Genomic DNA, 17,827 nt, shown 5'->3' on the forward strand with positions numbered 1-17,827 from the left:
CTCACGTAATTTTATTAATATCTATCATTCTGGCCTCAGTTTCCCTCTTACACATTTGCTTAACTCGGGTAAATTGATTGCCTTTCCTGCAGTCGTTACTGCCTCATGCTGGTGAAAGTGAGAATGGCTTGAGCAAAACTTGGTATTTGCATTTCCTTGAGTATGAGGTGAACCACAGGTTCCTGTCTGTGTGCAGTACTTGCTTATGTCTGATTGTGTTCCTTAATTAGCTGTCTTTTACTGCTAAATTGAGGGAATCTTTTTTTCTTTTGCACTCTTTAGCATCAGTACCTGCTGCTTTTTTCCTTGTTGTCTTTTTTTTTTTTTTTTAATTGTTTTTTGGTTTTGTTCTTTGCGGGGGGGGTGGTACCTCGAAAGTTGGATGATTTCCCTCAGGAACATCTCTTGGGAACTGTCTAACATTAAGCCCTGTTGTGGGATAGTAGTGCCAGGAAAGATGGAAGGTTGCTGGCAGGCAGAGAAATGAGGCAGTGCAGGATGCAGCTTTTGGAAGGAATAGATCCTGGTTGTGTTCTTCCTCTTCTGTTCTGCAGTAGAAAGAAGGAGCTGAGAGAAATAGAAGAAAAGGTGTAATATTGCCTGCATCTACACAGGAGAGATTTAGGGCTCTTTGAGGTAACAGAGGGACATGTACAAGAGCCATATTCTTTACTAGACACAAATGTCTTTCCTCTAGGCCTAAGAGGAGTGGTAATACTGATGTGTTGGCTGTCTAGCCAACTGCTTTGTAGACAAGGGTGCCTTTGCCATTTTCTGGTGTTTTCCCATTTAAGTCTGGTTTTGTTGCACCTGTGCCCCAGGAATGCAGCTGTGTGTGCTGGTATGGGGGATGCAGCACAAATGATCGAGCTGAATGCAGTGGATGAGATCGCTCATTTGTTTATATGTAGTTTCTGGCCCTTTCATCTCCATAAAGCAGAACAAATCTGGCTTTTGATGATGAATTGCCAAATTTGGCTGAAAGAGTCAGTAGAGCACAGCTTTCTGAATGCTCGTGAACATCTGACTGAATGAGTGATGGTTGTCTGAATGAATTGTGCTTATCAAGTTATGACAAATCAACATGTTTTCCCCTAGTTCAGGATTTATTTTTTAGTTGTCAAGAAGTGCAGTTACTGAGCAGTTTGAAATGATTATTCCTTCTCTTTTCTTTTAAAGGTTTTGGAGCTGCTCTTGCACCCAAGGCTGACATACCCTCCACAGAGGTTTCTCCTCCAAGTCCTAGTCCTCTGAAAAAAAGCGGATCAATCAACTGGCCTTTCCCTGATAGAATTAAATCTCCCAGGACTGTGAGGAAGCTTTCCATGAAAATGAAAAAGCTGCCAGAGCTGAGCAGGAAGCTGAGTGTCAAGGGAACTTCAAGCCATAGTAGTTCAGATAATCCTCCTTCCCTGCTGAAAGGTAGCTGCCGGGATACAAGCCATACAGTGTCTTTGCCATCTTCTGGAAACTCAGCCACAGCTGCCAGCAGGAACGTGATAAGTCGTTACCATCTTGACAGCAGTGTGTCGTCGCAACACAACTTCAAAAAGAAGAGCTCAAGGAGCTCCAAATCCTTCAACAAAGGTGGTTACCTCAGTGATGGTGACTCTCCTGAACTTATAACAAAATCAGGTAAACACAGGCATGAAACCAAGTGTGGGAAAGGAAAAGAGAGCCTTCCGAGTAACAGTGGTAAAACTGAAATAGATATTGATGCCTTCAGACACTACAACTTTTCTGATCAGCCCAAGTGCTCTCAGTACATCTCTGGACTCATGAGCATTCACTTTTATGGTGCTGAAGACTTAAAACCACCACGAATAGACTCAAAAGATGTCTTTTGTGCAATACAGGTTGACTCGGTAAACAAAGCAAGAACTGCCCTGCTTACATGTAGGACAACATTTCTAGATATGGACCACACGTTCAACATAGAAATTGAAAATGCTCAGCACTTAAAGCTGGTGGTGTTCAGCTGGGAACCCACCCCACGGAAAAATCGAGTGTGTTGTCACGGAACCGTGGCTCTTCCCACTCTCTTTCGAGTCACAAAAACACATCAGCTGGCTGTCAAACTGGAACCGAGGGGGCTTATTTATGTCAAGCTGTCGCTCATGGAGCAGTGGGAGAACTCTCTTGATGGCCTTGATGCAGATCGGGAGCCCGTGATGTTTGGGGTAGATGCTCGAAAAGTTGTAGAGAAGGAAAATGCAGGCTTGATGGTGCCACTTCTGTTGCAGAAATGCATTCTGGAGATTGAAAAGAGAGGCTGTCAGGTACTGTGCATATTTTAATCTCTTTTGTCAATATTTCTTTGTTGAGCTGTTGTTGCAGTGTGAGCAGTGAGTGGAAATGGGGAAATCGAAAACACTATGTCAGTTTTTTTCCTTTGCTGCTTCTGTGTGGTGAACAGTGGCCATTGTAATGTGGGAAGAATAACGACTGCATGCAGTCAGTGCTTCCAACTTGGCCTTTGTAGAGAAGTATGCTTGACAACAGGAGCTGCTCCCAGCAGTGCCCTAAGACTAGGGATAGTGAAATGAACCTGCCAGCCCCCAGTGTATAGACTCACCCTCAAAAAGCAGAGATGAGCTGAGAACTTGAAAATGCTTGATTTCTGAGACGTGGAACAATGGAGGAACATATGTCTAAAAGCAAAAATATGATATACTGTTCCCTCCTACCCAAAACTGTGTGCAGTGACACAGTGATGAAGAACAGGTCTTTCATCAAAACTTTACTTACCTGTGTGCAGACTGAGGCAAACCAAAGACCCGTCTCTGCCATCACTTTGTACACAGCATTAACATAAGGAAGGAGACCCTGAGGGGCTGAATTACTTGTTTCACCACACCACTGCTCCTTCAGGTTGTTCTCAAATTAAGACTGCTGTAAAGCAGTAGTGCCCAGTGTCTTTTCATCCCAGTAGAGTTTTATTGGTTGATGTAACCTAATGGGCAAAAATATGTGTGAGAAACAAGGTATGGAAACAAATCACCAGTTAATGGATGCTAGACAAGGAGTCTATTAGGAAGGACTGTGCATAGTCCTAAAGCCAGATGTTCCCCTCGGCAATTAATTTGCAGCTGGTGGGAGGACTCTTGTGTGCTGTTCCAGAGCATGTGTGAGCCCTTGGTGTCTCTTACACCTGTTCTCAGTCAGGTGAAATTGAGAAGTAGTCACACCTACCACTGTTACTATTTTAAATTGCTGACAGGTTGGATATGCTTCCAGGTGTGATGAGATTACCTCTGCTGTTTATTATCTAGGTCATAAACTGTATAGAGACTGTACTTCTGTATGGTTCTTTTGCTGAAAGTCACTGCTGATAATAACTATATGATTCTTATTGTGAATGCTTCTCCTAACATTATGCAAATCAGTGGAAAAGAGGAGTTTTATTCTTTCTAATGTATGTGTCCCATGGTTTCAGCATTTTATTTTGGGCTTATTAGCACCTAGTCACGCAAATGATATTGGGTAATCAAGGCAATGCTGGTAATGAAGCGATTGGGATCTGAGTTATCTGAATGTACCTGGTGCTTTTGAGCGTGAAATCTATTTTGTATTTGCACAGGGCGAACCAAAAATGCAAAATATACTGTTAACTTCTTCTTTTAACCATGTGCTTGTCTGACATTTTCGACTTTTCTACAGACTGCACGGTGTGTTATCTCCACCTGAATTTCAGTTGTGGCCTTAAAAAACTTCAAAAGTTTAAAAGAAATTGTCTTAGGCATCTACTAGATCATATTCAGTCTTGAGAAAGGGGGAGTACAACTTCCATTGGGTAACTTTCCATTTATTTTAAAAGGAATTAATATATGACCAGACAAATACTCTTGCTTGCAGACCTACATTCCCATGGTCTTAAGCCAGTATAGTCTAAGTCAGGTGGGTTTGGTTTTTGTTTGGTTTGATTTTGGGTTTTTTTTTGTCTTGAGCCTGTGGTACTTTTGGACTAGCCATTTACTGCTCAGTACAGCTACCTATAAAGTTAATTAAAATAAAATGAATATTTTTAAGATTTAGTTTCTTAAGATCATAGGAGTGCTTTGTATAAATGGTGTTGATGAAAATTAAAAATAATTATAAAATGGAAGATCTGAATGCATGAAGGCACATGATTTAACTAGTCATTCAGTTCAAGAGTGGTGTGGGTTTCAGTCTTATCACCTTAAGCATGTTAAATAACCCTTGTTTTGCAGAAAACTTTAAATATAATTTGAAACGTAGAATTCAGCATATTGTCATCTTTAAAACAACATTTTATAGGTGTAATAATGGAGTATTCATAATTTTCTTGAAACTGGTTATGGGTATAAAATTTTTAGGTTTTTACTATGTAACTTAATACTGTAGGAAAAATGTTTTGGTTTATTTTGGTTTTGTGTTGTTTTTTTAATTGTTTTATAACATTTCTCATTTTAGTAAGGGGTCAGTTATATGACTTTTCCTGCTGGGGATTAATAACTGTAATTTGATATACTGCAGTTTTGTCTACATAAGGCTCTAAACACTTCTTTCTACTGTAGTTAGAATTCTAGCTTGTATAATTAAACAATTAGGAAAAATAATGATGATCTGAATGAGTAGGGCAAGAAGCGAATACAGGTTTCATCTGTGTTTCTCTCTTTCCTGAGTTTGCATAAAAGCAAAGCATTAAACAATTCTGTTTTAAAGCTCGTGTTCTGTCAATAAAACACTTCTCAGCATGTTCACTGTTGTGAAAACATTCACCTTATTCACTTACTGCTCCACGGTGTCTCTTGTGAAGTGTCCCATACTGTGTATGTTGACGGTTTCCACTGTTTGGGTTTCCCTAACAGGGGTTTACAAACAGTTGCTTTTGTTGCACTCTCTGGATGAGACACCACACGATGTCATTACTAGTCCCCTCTGCAGGCCAGTGACTGACGTGAGGCTCTTGGTTTTGCTTTCAGGTGGTGGGTCTGTACCGGTTGTGTGGCTCAGCAGCGGTTAAGAAAGAGCTTCGAGAGGCTTTTGAGAGGGACAGCAAGGCTGTTACTCTTTGTGAAAGCCAGTACCCAGATATTAATGTCATAACAGGTAATACATTTACTTGCTTTTCTTCTAGTACAGAGTTGTGCCATGTTCTTAATGTATCTTTTAAAATGTGAGCTTGTTTTCTGTTGTAATTTAATAAGCTTTCAACTGCTGCTTTGTACTGCTGAAAGCTGGGTGGGAATAAGCGCAGTAACTGCGGGCATGTGTAAGTGTGAATGAAGCAGCAGTGGTCTGAAGGGAGGAGAACATGGAAGGAACTGCTTTCAGTAACTGCTCCACCAGTTACAGAGGGAAGTGGGAATCTGAAAGGAGCTAAAGTCTCAGAGCTGGTTAAACTTCTGCCATTGTTTTTTTATTGGGGCAGATCTGGAAAAACTTGCTTGTGATCAGGTACCTCCACACCATGTGACCCAAGGGCCATCTTGGATCAGTTGTTCTGCCCTTTTTGTTGGAGATTACAGGAGTTAGGGAAACAGATTTCCCATCTTGTGCAGGCTAATTAGAGCTACAGGAAAGTGCATTTGATCCCTGCTTTTTTTAAAACCTTATTAAGGAGCAGCTTTTTCCTGCTCCCTGGAGTGGCCCTTTTACTTGCTGTTATGCAGCAAACTCCAGGCATAGGTGGGAAGAGCTGGAAGTGCAGGAACAGAAGGTCCTGGGAAACCTGGCTGCATCTGTGTCAGCTCCTTACATGGGTCTCTTCACGGGAGTTGCACTGCAGAACTGAAGTAAGTTGTTGAGGTTTTTTCGTTTGTTTAAAAGCGGAACAGTTTTATAACTATTGATACTTGTTATGTAAGCTAAAGTTGATCTAATTTCAGGCATCACTGAGTAAGCCAGTTGCTCCAGCAAATTAGTCAGAAGCATTCATTGCCTGTATATCAAGGGATAGAAAATGTAACAACAATACTTGGGGTATAAATTTTCAGTGCCAAAGCCCTTTCTGTAACACCCAACATCTAGCTGTATGGCAGAGTTATACCCTTTTTGGTGGTTTATTTAATTTCATTGTACTGGGAATTAATTTTGTTCATTACATTTTATAATATACAGTGTGTATCAGAAGATATTACTCGGTGACATTTACTGAGTTACATAAACCTTTTGGTTCAGAGTGTGCAGCTAGTCAGTTCACCTTAGTTGCCCTGGCTGATTTCACTGTTGGATTCAGTGTTGATCACAGCATTCTCAGCATCAGAAACTTGTATTTTTAGATTCATAGAATTGTTCAGGTTGCAAAAGACCTTTAAGATCATCAAGTCCAACCATTAACCCATCACTGTTTGACTCTGACAGTATACAGCCTTTATAAACTAGGTGTATGGTAAAGGTATAGTATAAATGATCTTTTAAACTGGATATTTTTTTGTCTTTGCAAATAAATTAATGAGAAAAAATGGTGAGAACTTCTAAGATCAGATTATTCCATGAAATTATTGAAATCTTATTTTCTCGACTTTTGTAAATCACTTCAAAAGGGGAAATTGCTTTCTACCAAATAGCAAAAGCTGTCTGATATTGACTTGTAAGCAGACAAACGGCAAACTGCAACTTGGTTAATGTAAACTTTGGGGTACTGGAAAATTTTGTTGGGTTTTGGTGTTTTTTTTTTTAAATTTAGAATACTAAAAATGGCATTGCTCTCCCATGCTACAAATAATCATTAAAATAAGACAGTATTTGTAGAAATAGTTCAAGAGTATTGTGGGGAAAGGGTATAGGAATTTAATACTCATCCATATAGAAAAGAATCTGTAACATTTCCTAAGCATTTTGAATTTCCTGAGTATGTCGTACACTCAGAACCAACCAGAACTGACTGAAACTGAAGTCTGACCCGCAGGAGGGCTCAGTGCTAATGCACAGGCTGACAGATCTTTCCATCATGAGTTTATGCTGTGCTGGTCAAATTGAAAGATTTGAAGTACACTTTCCTGTATACATTGCTGCAAGCCTCATTGTTGAAAGTGAACTTCTGGTGACCGTGCAGGTCCTGCTTGGTGGTGGTACTACTGAAGGATAATTTTTTTCATCCAGAGTTTGTATTACAAGAGGAAAAGAGTACAGTTTTGGTGTCTGCCTTACAGAAAGACTACTGGATGTGCTTTTGTATGCGTTCTATTGCAAGAGTTTACTAACATGCTGCTTTCCTTACAAGGGACAAATAGTTTTAAGAAATTACATTTTAAAAAATGGATTTTTTCCCCTGGTAGCCCTGCAGATGTGCTATGTGATTGCCTGCAATGCCTGTGTTAGTATGAGTCCTGTTGGGGGGGAACAGGGGAAGGAAGGAATGTTTGTACCCATAGCTTTCACTCACCAAAATGCAGCCCACTCTAATTATGGGCAACTGTCTGGTCTGGATTCATGGGGGAACCTGCAATTTTTGCTGACAACTGAGTTACCCACTGTGCTAGGAATACAAGAGTCCACAAAATTTACTGCATATGCTTAGGGAGCTGGGTTGAGGGAGAATGTTTCCCCTGAGTATTTAATGCTGAGGCTGATGCACATGATTCATACTTCTATCAGCCAAAACATGTGTTCCATAAAATATGAATCCTCAGCATAAATCTTGGCTGATTTGAAAAGAAGTGCTGCCTTATGTCCCTTTTGAAATTTGAGTAGCGCTCCTTTCCAAAGAGATTAAATTTTTTTTTTTTTGACAGCTGTCCAAAGACTAAAGAATGAACACTTAATGACTAAATCTTGACTGAGAAATGCTCCTGGGATTGGCGCAGGCTGGCTTACACACAATTAAGTGTGCTCGTGGCTCAAACTGAAGCGTGCAGCCAGTTTTTGGAACTGACCAGTAGTCATGTTGTTACATCGTGTCTGTTCACATCCACGTGAATTCCTATCTCTGCATAAAGCATGCAATACTGTTAACAGTTCAGTGGGTCAGAAAAATGAGGAATTAATGAAGTGGATGGCAATTCCTGCTCTCTGTCTAAATTTGTTGTGTGTGGTTGTGTCAAGAGGAATGTGCTAGTGGGTTGGCAGCAGCGGGAAGTGTAGATTCGTGGAAAAAAATAACAGCAGTCTCTTACAGGGCTAATTTAGCTGAGAGAATAGCAAAACGATTTAGAAAGGTCAAGGGGCATTCATGGCTCCCAAACCATCCTGTTATTCAGGGCTGAACAGGAGAAAGTCCTTTGGCAGGCGGTAGTCCTATGATTGTGGATGCTATTACAGGAATTCCTGATAAGTAATTATTAATAGACAGTTGTGTTTCAACAGTATAAGCTGATTTGATTACAACATGCCATTTCCTAATGTAAGCTGATTTTGATTTCAGCCTCTCCCTCTAAAAAAAGCCAGGCTGAAACAAAGGTCTTGAAAGAAGTCAGCATCTCTTGCTGGTGTTTTGCTTATGAAAAAAGGAAGACATCCTGAACTGTGTTGTACAGCACCAGCATATGCCACATTTGTCTCATAAATATTTTAACCAACTAATCCACATATGGAACATGAGCCTCTAAATCCAGGGAAGAAATAGTATTTGGTGGGGAGGGAGGAATATGAGTAAGTTACTAAACAAAAACTAGCCACTTAAGTGGGGAAGTCCTGAAAGTGACATATTCATTTTAAAACAAACAGAAAACCCCACCAAACCACCAGGGGAAATACTTTTTCAGGAAAATATGTGGATGGTTGTTCACATATTTTCTGTTCCTGATGGGATGTTCCCATTTTAAGCACAGAGTGAGCTCTTGGGAGCTGTGTGGAGGTCTGTGTGGAGCAGAGACAGAAGTTTTGCCTGGCTGCCCCATGCCTGTGCTACAGAGGGAGGTGGTCTGGCAGCTCCAGGGGGAGATGCCGCTTCAGGTAGTGCTGCTCCTGCAATGCTGCCTCAGCAACTGCACTACAGCTAGGTGCAGTATTCTTTTTAAGTGAAAATATTTGTACAGGTAGAAGCCAGCTCTTACTTACATTTTGCATGTGAACATGCAGTGAAGGGCAAAACGTTAACTTCCGTTCCTTGTATTTTTTCAGAAACGGCCTCATAACAAAACCCAGTCCTGTACAGTTCATTTTAGAGCTCAGCTATAACAGGCTGAGATAATAAAAACTGTTGCTTTGTTAAATAACACAGTGTGATGGTAATTAATTACTGTGATGTGAGATTTTACAAGGCTATGAGGAGTGCCTGCTAAAAAATATTCTACCTTTTTAACTTTGCCTGATTGGAGGACAGGCTACTTTGTTAACTACAGTACCTGCTTTTGAATAGTTGTGTTTTTTTAATCCACAATTTCAACTTAACAAAGTATTTAAATTCAGTTGTGATCTAGCTAAAATGAGTAGATATTTGTGGCACAGAGTGCATTTTTTTTTAAGGAAAATAAAAGCTGCTGGGAAGCAAGCTTGTTTCCTTCAATTTTCTTTGTTGGTTGTAGTGGATACTTTGCTCCTGGATAGCATCCTATTATGTCTTTTCCAGAGGTTGCTGTTAGAAGTCTTAATATTTCGGGTTTTTTAATTATTATTCTTGTGATCACTGAAACCCCTCTCAAAATGAAGTATCAACCAGCCTCCAAAGCCAACTTCCAAGAATGAAAACGCTCAATTCCTTTTTCTTTTTGTTTGTTTGCATCTGTGGAAAGAATAGGGGTTAATAAGGCACTTGCCTGATTGTTGCATCCCCTAGGAACAGCCTTTCCTCCAGCATATCCGCAGCTTCAGAAACAGTGCAGTATGTCTCTGCCACGGGGAGGGCTCAGTGTCTGGGTATTTTAGCCAGTATCTCCTGTAGATGTGAATTATATTTGTCACAGCAGAAGCAAGTGGTGTGCTGGGGGTGCAGGGTACCCAGAGGCAGCAGGGAGTTGGTGTTTCCCCTGTCATGAGGGCATCTCTTTGGTTTGTGCTTTGGTAGGTGATAAGGTGCTGTGTGCTTCACTGCATGTGCTGCTGGCACCAGGATGTTTGGCCATAATTTTATAGCTGAAAATAAACAGAAAAACTAACTTCTGTGTGTATATGAAAGATGAGGGGTCATCAAACTGAAGACTTTGGTGTTTGTGGGAGCTCTTTTGCTTGGATGGGAGATGGACCGCTAAGAGCCCTTTCCTTGCCTCTCCCTCACCCTGAAAATAAAGGAGACCTGGAGAGATACTCACTCTGTGCTCAGTGTCCCCACTCCTGCACACACAGCAGCCCCTGTGCCCCAGCCCCTCGTTACTGTGCTCTTTTGCTGTTGTCCTTCCATCCCTCGTTTCCAAGTGCAAGGCTTGTCACTGATGTGGAGGACTTTCTTATGGGATGGGTGAGGCTGACATACCTTAATGCTCCCAAAAAATTGCTGGAAAGTGAATCTGCAGCTTATTAAAGGCACCTGTTCTTGTGTTTCTTGTGAAGGTGTCCTAAAGGATTATCTGCGAGAGCTGCCCTCTCCCCTGATAACCAAGCAGCTCTATGAAGCAGTGTTGGATGCCATGGTGAAAAATCCCTTGAAAATGACAGCAAATGGTTGTGAGAATGACCCAAGTGACTCTGAGCACACAGCAGCCCTTCTGAATTGCCTGCCAGATGTTGAGAAGGTGAGCAGTGTTAGCAGGTTCAGGTGAATTGGATGCTTCAGAAAATAAAGGAACATTTTCACACTGGATATAAAATGTCTCAGTATATGTATGCCTGTGTATCTGACTTAATGGTTCGCTTGGATATGTGATGCTCTGTGTCTTTGAAAATACTTCCATGGTGTGATAAATTGGAGGGTCTGCGTTGCTGGATTTATTCTAGTTTTCATTTTATATTGTCTCTGTAAAACTGAATGTAAGGCTGTGATCACTACTTTTGTATTGTTAGATCAGTGATTTTTCCTGTGCGAAGTCCTGCTTCACTTCTGTGGAACTCTCTGTTGTAATTACCTTGTGTAATTACAAATGCACTTCTCTTTCCTACATATGTGCAATAAAACCTTTATATCCCATGCTGTGCAGTGTAATAGTGCTGTGCACTGTTACCTGCCAAATTCACCTCTTTAGAAAACCACAGTTAGCCCATTTTGGGGGGAGGGACTGAGCAAGTGGCTTGCACAGTGTCTGGGCGTTCCCTGGAAGCTTGTTCAGATGCTGACATTATATTGAGGGTTTCTTTATTTTCTAATGTACCTGGATCATCTGTAATATTTCTGCAGCTTCTCCTCTCTCCCTGATGCACCTTTTTTACTGTGAGAAAACTAATCCATATAAAACTGAGTTCAGGTAGGAAACAAGCTGATTTTTACCAGAAAGTCTGTCTTAATTGGTCTATTATGTGATAGTCAAATACAGCTTTCCTAATTGAGCACTTAGGTGGTCTGTTGATGGGTGTTGGCAGTAAAACCAGAGCTATCAGCCTTGATCTTTTCCTTCTAGAGCAGTGACATTAAGATGTCAGCACCACCTTCCTCTAGTGTTTTGTTTCCTGAGCAGTATTTTGTTTCTTTAGGCTACCCTGAAGATGCTGTTGGATCACCTGAAACTGGTAGCTTCCTACCATGAAGTAAATAAGATGACGTGCCAGAATTTAGCTGTATGTTTTGGCCCTGTGTTACTGAGTCAGAGGCAGGAGACAACCAACCATAACAACAGAGTCTTCACAGACTCAGAAGAGCTTGCTAGTGCCTTGGACTTCAAAAAGCACATAGAGGTTCTTCACTATTTACTCCAGTTGTGGCCAGGTACTGTTTCATGAATCTGATCAAGGGAAAAGCTCAAACTATTGCTGTATGTTTTTACTGTGTGACGGTGTACGTTAATTCACAGGGTGACTGAGCAGCATCGGAATTATTAAAACGTGAGGTACTGTGGCATCATGTATTAATCTAAAGAAATTATGATAGTTTCATAATCAACTCTTTCTATTTGGTTACTTTGTTTAATGGGAATTTTGCTTGTTTAATTGCTTTCTTACCAGATTGCAAGGTTTGTGTATAATATAAGAAATGGTGAAGACTTTATGTGAGTAAAGACAGTAGAAAAAACAAACCCAGTGACATTACGGTTTCCACATCTGAATTAGGGAGTTTGGGGATTTACTGTTTTTCTTCTGCTCTCCTGCTGCGACTCGAGGGATTACTTTATTTCTGCCCTTGTAATTTGGCAGAGTTGAGAACATCCTTACAGTAAGACCTGTGCAACTTCTACTTCTTTTTGCAGAGCGTTGCATAAGGAAAAATATTTTTAAAACAAAATACAGCAAAACCCAAACCAAAACACCCTCAGTACCTTCTGGCTCCCACTTCAAAACTTAAGAGGTCATAGAATAGAATAGAATAGAGTATCCTGAGTTGGAAGGGACCCACGAGAATCGTTGAAGACCAGCTTCTCATTCTCTTCAACCATGCAAGTAATGTTTTGTATACTCTTGCACAATTTGGGGTCAATTCTCAGTAAGAAGGGAGATGAAATTCTAGTACTGCTAATAAACTAATAAAGTAAACGTGAAGGTAACTATTTCTGCTAATATCTGCCTTTCAAATGGGAATTGACTGCACAGTGTTCATGTTTCCTCTGGTATTCAGAGAGGCATAAACCAGTGGAAATAGTCAGGATGACATCTGGAGCCCTGGGTTTCAGCCCATACTGAATTCCTGTGTATTGCTGCTAAACCTCAGCCTTTTCTTGCACAAGCACTGCCTGGAGTAGGGAGCAGATGAAGGTATTGCAGCTTTTCAGTTAAACAGAGAGGGTTTGAGAGTAATGCTGTGAAACAATTTAGCACTGAATCTGAGGGGTTTAGTCTCTGTCAGTCAGGGCGTGGTGCTGCTGTGTGGGCATGGTGGCTGTGCCCTGGAGTCACCTCCTGTGACAGCTGAGCTGTGGCTGTAACACACTGACCATGCACTGGGTCAGCAGTGTCAGGAGGCTCCTGGATGTCGGCTCCACTTGCTGCAACCTCACAGAAACCTTGTCTGCCTGAAAATAGGAGCAAGTTAGTTTGACATATGGGGCTGCTCCGTGATGGGTTTGAGGCAACTGAGAATGCTGTTGCTCCCTTGTCAGCTGCAGATGGGCAGCTCCAACATTGCTGACCACCAAAAATGAAAAGAAGCTTCCAGTCAGGCCAGTGAGTCTGTACAGGAGAGATGGGAAACATGGGTGGAGGAGGAGGAAGACCAAAAGGTATTTGGACAGTAAATATTGTGCAGAAGCTAATCAGGAAACCCTGGGGATGGCTTATGGCATGTCTGCTGTGGGATACAAAAGCAAGTGGATGTAGCTCTGCCCATAGGAGTGTACCTTGCTGTAACAGGGTAGGAGTGGGGTAAGTATTTCCTTCACTTTGAAGAAAAAGCCAAATGCTATCCCTTGGCTTGCAAGAAGTGTGCAAGGTGTTGTGCCAAAAGGGAGGTAAAACATGAATGCAGAAGACTTGAGCAGGTGAACACCACACAGTGTAAACAGAACACTTGGACTGAACAGAAGGATCACAGTCTGGTCCCTTACATTTAATCTTCTGTAGATTGAGACAGCTTGATAATCAACATGTTGTGCAATACTTCAGTTTCCGTATATTTCCAACTGAAAACAAATAGTCCTTGTTTGGCTAGACCATGTAACACTGGCAAGTTATTGTTAACCCATGGCCCTTTGTCTTAATGGAGCACAGTCTAAACAGAAGGGCTTTTGTTATAGCAAAAGTGAGGGAAAAAGCAGTGAGAGTTATTGCGTGTTGCTGTGCAAGACATAAAGTAAGACTAAAATCCCCTGGAGAGAACTGTAGTGGACCCAGAAAGAGGATTGGGCACAGTTCAGGACTAAGCCTTTGTGCTTGTGTGTGAGGAGTCTGAAAAGGAGGGGGGGCAGATTGTGGACTGCATGGGTTTGCATGCACCTCCTTTTCAGCAGTGAAGTGGAATAGAAAATCTCTGCTGCTCATTACAAGAGGCAGTGGTCTGTATAAAACCAGAAGAAGTTCTGAAGCTCAGATATGTACAGGCACAGGTCAGTAAAAATAGTTGTGCTGTTTACCATAGGAAGCGGGTAACAGCGGAGGAGCCTTTTAGTAACTTATGCTGACAGCATAATGGTGAGCTCAGGTAACATTGCCATCCAACCTGTGTTAGTGTACGTCTGCCATGGGGTGGTGGCTGCTTAGAAAAATTAATGCAAATGAGCTTTTTTAATAGTGCAGAACATCAGGGCAAAAGAGAAGCGCAAGAGTTCAGCTCCTGGTATATTGTCAGCTTCTGTAGGTGTTTCTCAGTGGTGGTATTTTTGTTGTGTTTTAACTTCTTTTGCTCTGCCTGCTTTCTGTTATCCTTTAGCCTGGACAAAGTGTGTGAGCTGAACTGTTTGCTTTTCTTTGACCCAGAGCCGGATGGTGATTAACTCACGCAGTGAATTTAATTGGAGTTCTGGGAGTTTCTACTTTTAGATAGGCTTCTCTGCTGCAATTTGAATCTGGCATGAACCTTCAAAACTGAGCTTTTACAGTAGTTTTTCTAATGATTTTATATCAAACAGCAGCAAAAAATGTAATAGTGGAATGTGTTGGCTGTAAACTCACATGTATTCACGCATGCTGTTAGTGTGTGACGTCAAGGGAAGACAGTGGGCATCTGTCGTGGACTTTTTTTGTTGCAGCATGGATTCAGTCCTGACTGATTTAACTTCTCTCTTCTAGTTCATCACTCCCCTGCCAAAGAACCAGCACATCTGAATGCATTTCCTGAGCACCCATCCTCCCTGAATTACCTGAGACCCAAGAGGCAGAGACCTCAGATGCTGAATCTGAGCGGTACCGAGGTGTCTGGGGTACTCAGACCAAGGCCAGCAGGTCTAGACAGCCCATCGAGCAACCGCTATGCTGGGGACTGGAGTAGTTGTGGGGAGAACTACTTCTTAAACCCAAAGGACTGCCTGAGTGAAGCAGACTATGATGATGTCCCTTCGGAAGACACGGAGAGCGGGGATGACAGCAGCAAAGCCGAGGAGTTGGATGCCCCAGAAGGACGCCCGCAGCCCGTCCCTGGAGAGCACACCTTCCAGAGCTACCTGACAGTGCAAGCGATAGACTCTGCAGTGGATCACAGGGCAAACCTCAAAGACCTGCAGGAAAGTATTGATACTCTGATAGGAAACCTGGAAAGGGAACTCAATAAAAACAAACTAAATATGAGTTACTAAGTCCTGTCCTGCACGATGCCTCCTCCTCGTGCCTCCATGCCCCTCGTTGGGATTCCCCAGCGGTGTGAGGAGTGATGGTGCCCCTAAACACCTTGTGGTAAGGCCACGGCACATTTTAAGCCATTCCGTAATGATTCTGCTTTTTTGTTAGAAGGCATTGTCCTGATTTCTGTGTTGGAGGCAAGCTTAGAGACCGTGAGGTGATTGCACATAGTGGCATTTCTCCCTAAAAACACTATGCACTTAGGTGATCTGGGCAATACCTGGCAGAAGATAAAGCAACATCTCTGCTGTCAGTGGCAGCAGAACTCCCCATCCCTGAAATCCTGGCTCTGGTACAGATATTCCTCTTGGAAGAGGATGAATGCTGCTTGACCTGAGTTTTGCAGCATGGTCTTCAGATAGACTTGTTTTACTATATATGCAATGGCTGCTATGAAAAATGCTTTCTATAATATTTATATATAAAGTTTTAATTGTACAAATATTAACGTATTACTGTATTAACACTTTTCAATAATTATTTAAACAAGCAAAAAAATAAATATTTTTCTAACCTGGTTTGTATATATCTATGTATAAATGTGCATGTGTCTGTAGCCACCTTTGGAAAGGAGAGGTCTCAGAATTACGAAATGTCCCTGTTTCTAGGAAGACGTGTTCAGTGATGCCAGGATGAGAGTTACACAGCGTTTGATTTATGCACAGAAACATGGCCAGAGAGAAGGCGGGGTGAATGATTAATGTAAATGACCTTGCGTATTGCAGGGACATCAGTTTGCAGGTGTTGACTATTAACTCTCTCACAAGCACACCCTACCCTTTCTCTGTTTTTTTTTTTTTTGTTCATTGTTTGTTTCTTCCTCAATGGTTTTTTTCACATATAAAAGAGTCTGGAAGGTACTTACTTCTCAAGAAATACTTTTGGTTTGTCCTTGTAACCTGTTACTTTATTATTGATATTTCAGTATGTTTCTTTTTTTCTCCAGAGTTTCATGTATTTTTGTTGTGGTAGCCTTGTCTGGCTGCTGGTAGTTGGATGTCTTAGAGCCCTCTGTAAAGGGCTGTGGCTCTGGAGATGCAAGACTCAAGTTCTGCACAGAGGCGGTTACTTTTTTTTGTCTGAGTTTTTTTTTTTGGCTGTTGTTGGGTTTTTGGTTCGTTGTTTTTTTTTTTTTTAATTAGTCTCCCAAAAATGGAAACAGGAGTTGTCACATGAGGTGGAATGAGTCGAGAGATGTCACTCCTGGGCAGTTGGAGTGGATTGCAGTTCGCTGGGACCTTATTAGATTCAGCTGTCACCGTCTGCTCAACTTGTCTTTATCTTTAGTCATTTATGGTGAGCAATTAAACATTTCATGTTAAGGAGACGCATTCTTATGTATTAAAATAGTTATCAAATAATTACCAAATTGCATACAGATGTTTTGATAGTCCCTGTAACCAGAAGGAGATTCGGAGCCATTCCTTGTCCTCTACAGGTCACATACACACCCCCGAGGAAGGGGAGATTTGGGCCAGTGGGGGTGAGAAGGTTTTGGTGTTTTGAGAGGTCAAACACCAAGCTGCTGTCAGCTGGCAGGGTAGAAATTAATTCTACATCTTTTCGGTACAATTTTTGGCATCCTGCCATGGCTTTCCATTCACCCTGTGGGTAAGTGCTTTTCTGCTAACCTGTACTTCTTTATACTGCTTAATTGAAGAGTTATTTATTTACAGTAGCAAGGAATTAAGAATTGTTAGGGCAAACTTCACCCCTCTTTTCTAAGGAATTATTTTAGCATGGTTCCAATGGTTTATTCAATCTCATTAATTTATTTTATAAGTGTTAAAAGATGCAAAACAATTATTGCAATATAATGATAATGTATGAAAATGTAAATTTAACCTGAGGCATTTATCAATAAATCAATGTATTTTTTTAAACTTTTATACCTACAGAATGTGCATACTTTTTAAACTATAAATTTAAATTCTAAATAAAAATTGAATTAAGAACAAAATTTGTCTATGCCTAGTTAGTGATTATTTAAACCTGTCTAAGCTGATGCCATCCCTCTGCACTGGCTGCACATGTGAATTAATTCCATAAAGACATTTAGCTTTTCAGGAGGTGTTTTGTTGTATTGTCATTTCTAGATTGACCCAACATTTGAGTTAGATAATTAAAAAAAAAAAAACAAACAGCAATCCACTACTCAATTAACACTACTTGAAAGATGTTTGCATTTAAAGTTTTTTGATGAGTGATATATGAAGCTTTCATTGTCTGTAATAATCCAAATGTGTAAGTAGTCACTTCTTGAATAAGTGTAAGATTTTTCTCCAGGAGGAGTCTGTAACTCAGAGCAGCAGTGCAATGCTCTGTCAACTTGAATATTTTAACATTGCAGCAGCGGAAATGAATGACTTGATAAATTGTAATAATGTTAATCTAATCAGGCACTTGAAATACAGTAACATATTGGTATTATTTAAATGAAACATCTGCTGTTAATTCAGTGACAGCAACTTGTAGAACACGTTTTATGTCTTAGAAATCCTCTTTCAATGAGACATTTCCCCACTGGTATTTTTGTTATATGTTATCCCTTATATGTATTCTTATTGATACTATTATATTTCATATTATTTATATAATCCAGTCAAGGTACATTCTTTTTATGATTGTTACCAAT

At 40.9% G+C, this 17,827-nt stretch overlaps 1 protein-coding gene across 1 annotated transcript in view; it reads left to right on the forward strand.

Annotated features, from left to right (window-relative positions):
* Positions 1 to 17,152, forward strand: part of SYDE2 (synapse defective Rho GTPase homolog 2) — a 32,185-nt gene extending 15,033 nt beyond the window's left edge. The window contains 5 exon segments of the mRNA XM_029959730.1: positions 1,180 to 2,279; positions 4,947 to 5,073; positions 10,393 to 10,574; positions 11,467 to 11,698; positions 14,647 to 17,152. Coding sequence (XP_029815590.1) covers positions 1,180 to 2,279; positions 4,947 to 5,073; positions 10,393 to 10,574; positions 11,467 to 11,698; positions 14,647 to 15,149 — 2,144 coding nt within the window. The 3' untranslated portion in view covers positions 15,150 to 17,152.
* The last annotated feature ends 675 nt before the right edge of the window (positions 17,153 to 17,827 follow it).

This window comes from Manacus vitellinus, unplaced genomic scaffold (genome assembly GCF_001715985.3).
Source record: "Manacus vitellinus isolate BGI_N305 unplaced genomic scaffold, ASM171598v3 scaffold_21_pilon, whole genome shotgun sequence".
Classification (NCBI taxonomy): domain Eukaryota; kingdom Metazoa; phylum Chordata; class Aves; order Passeriformes; family Pipridae; genus Manacus; species Manacus vitellinus.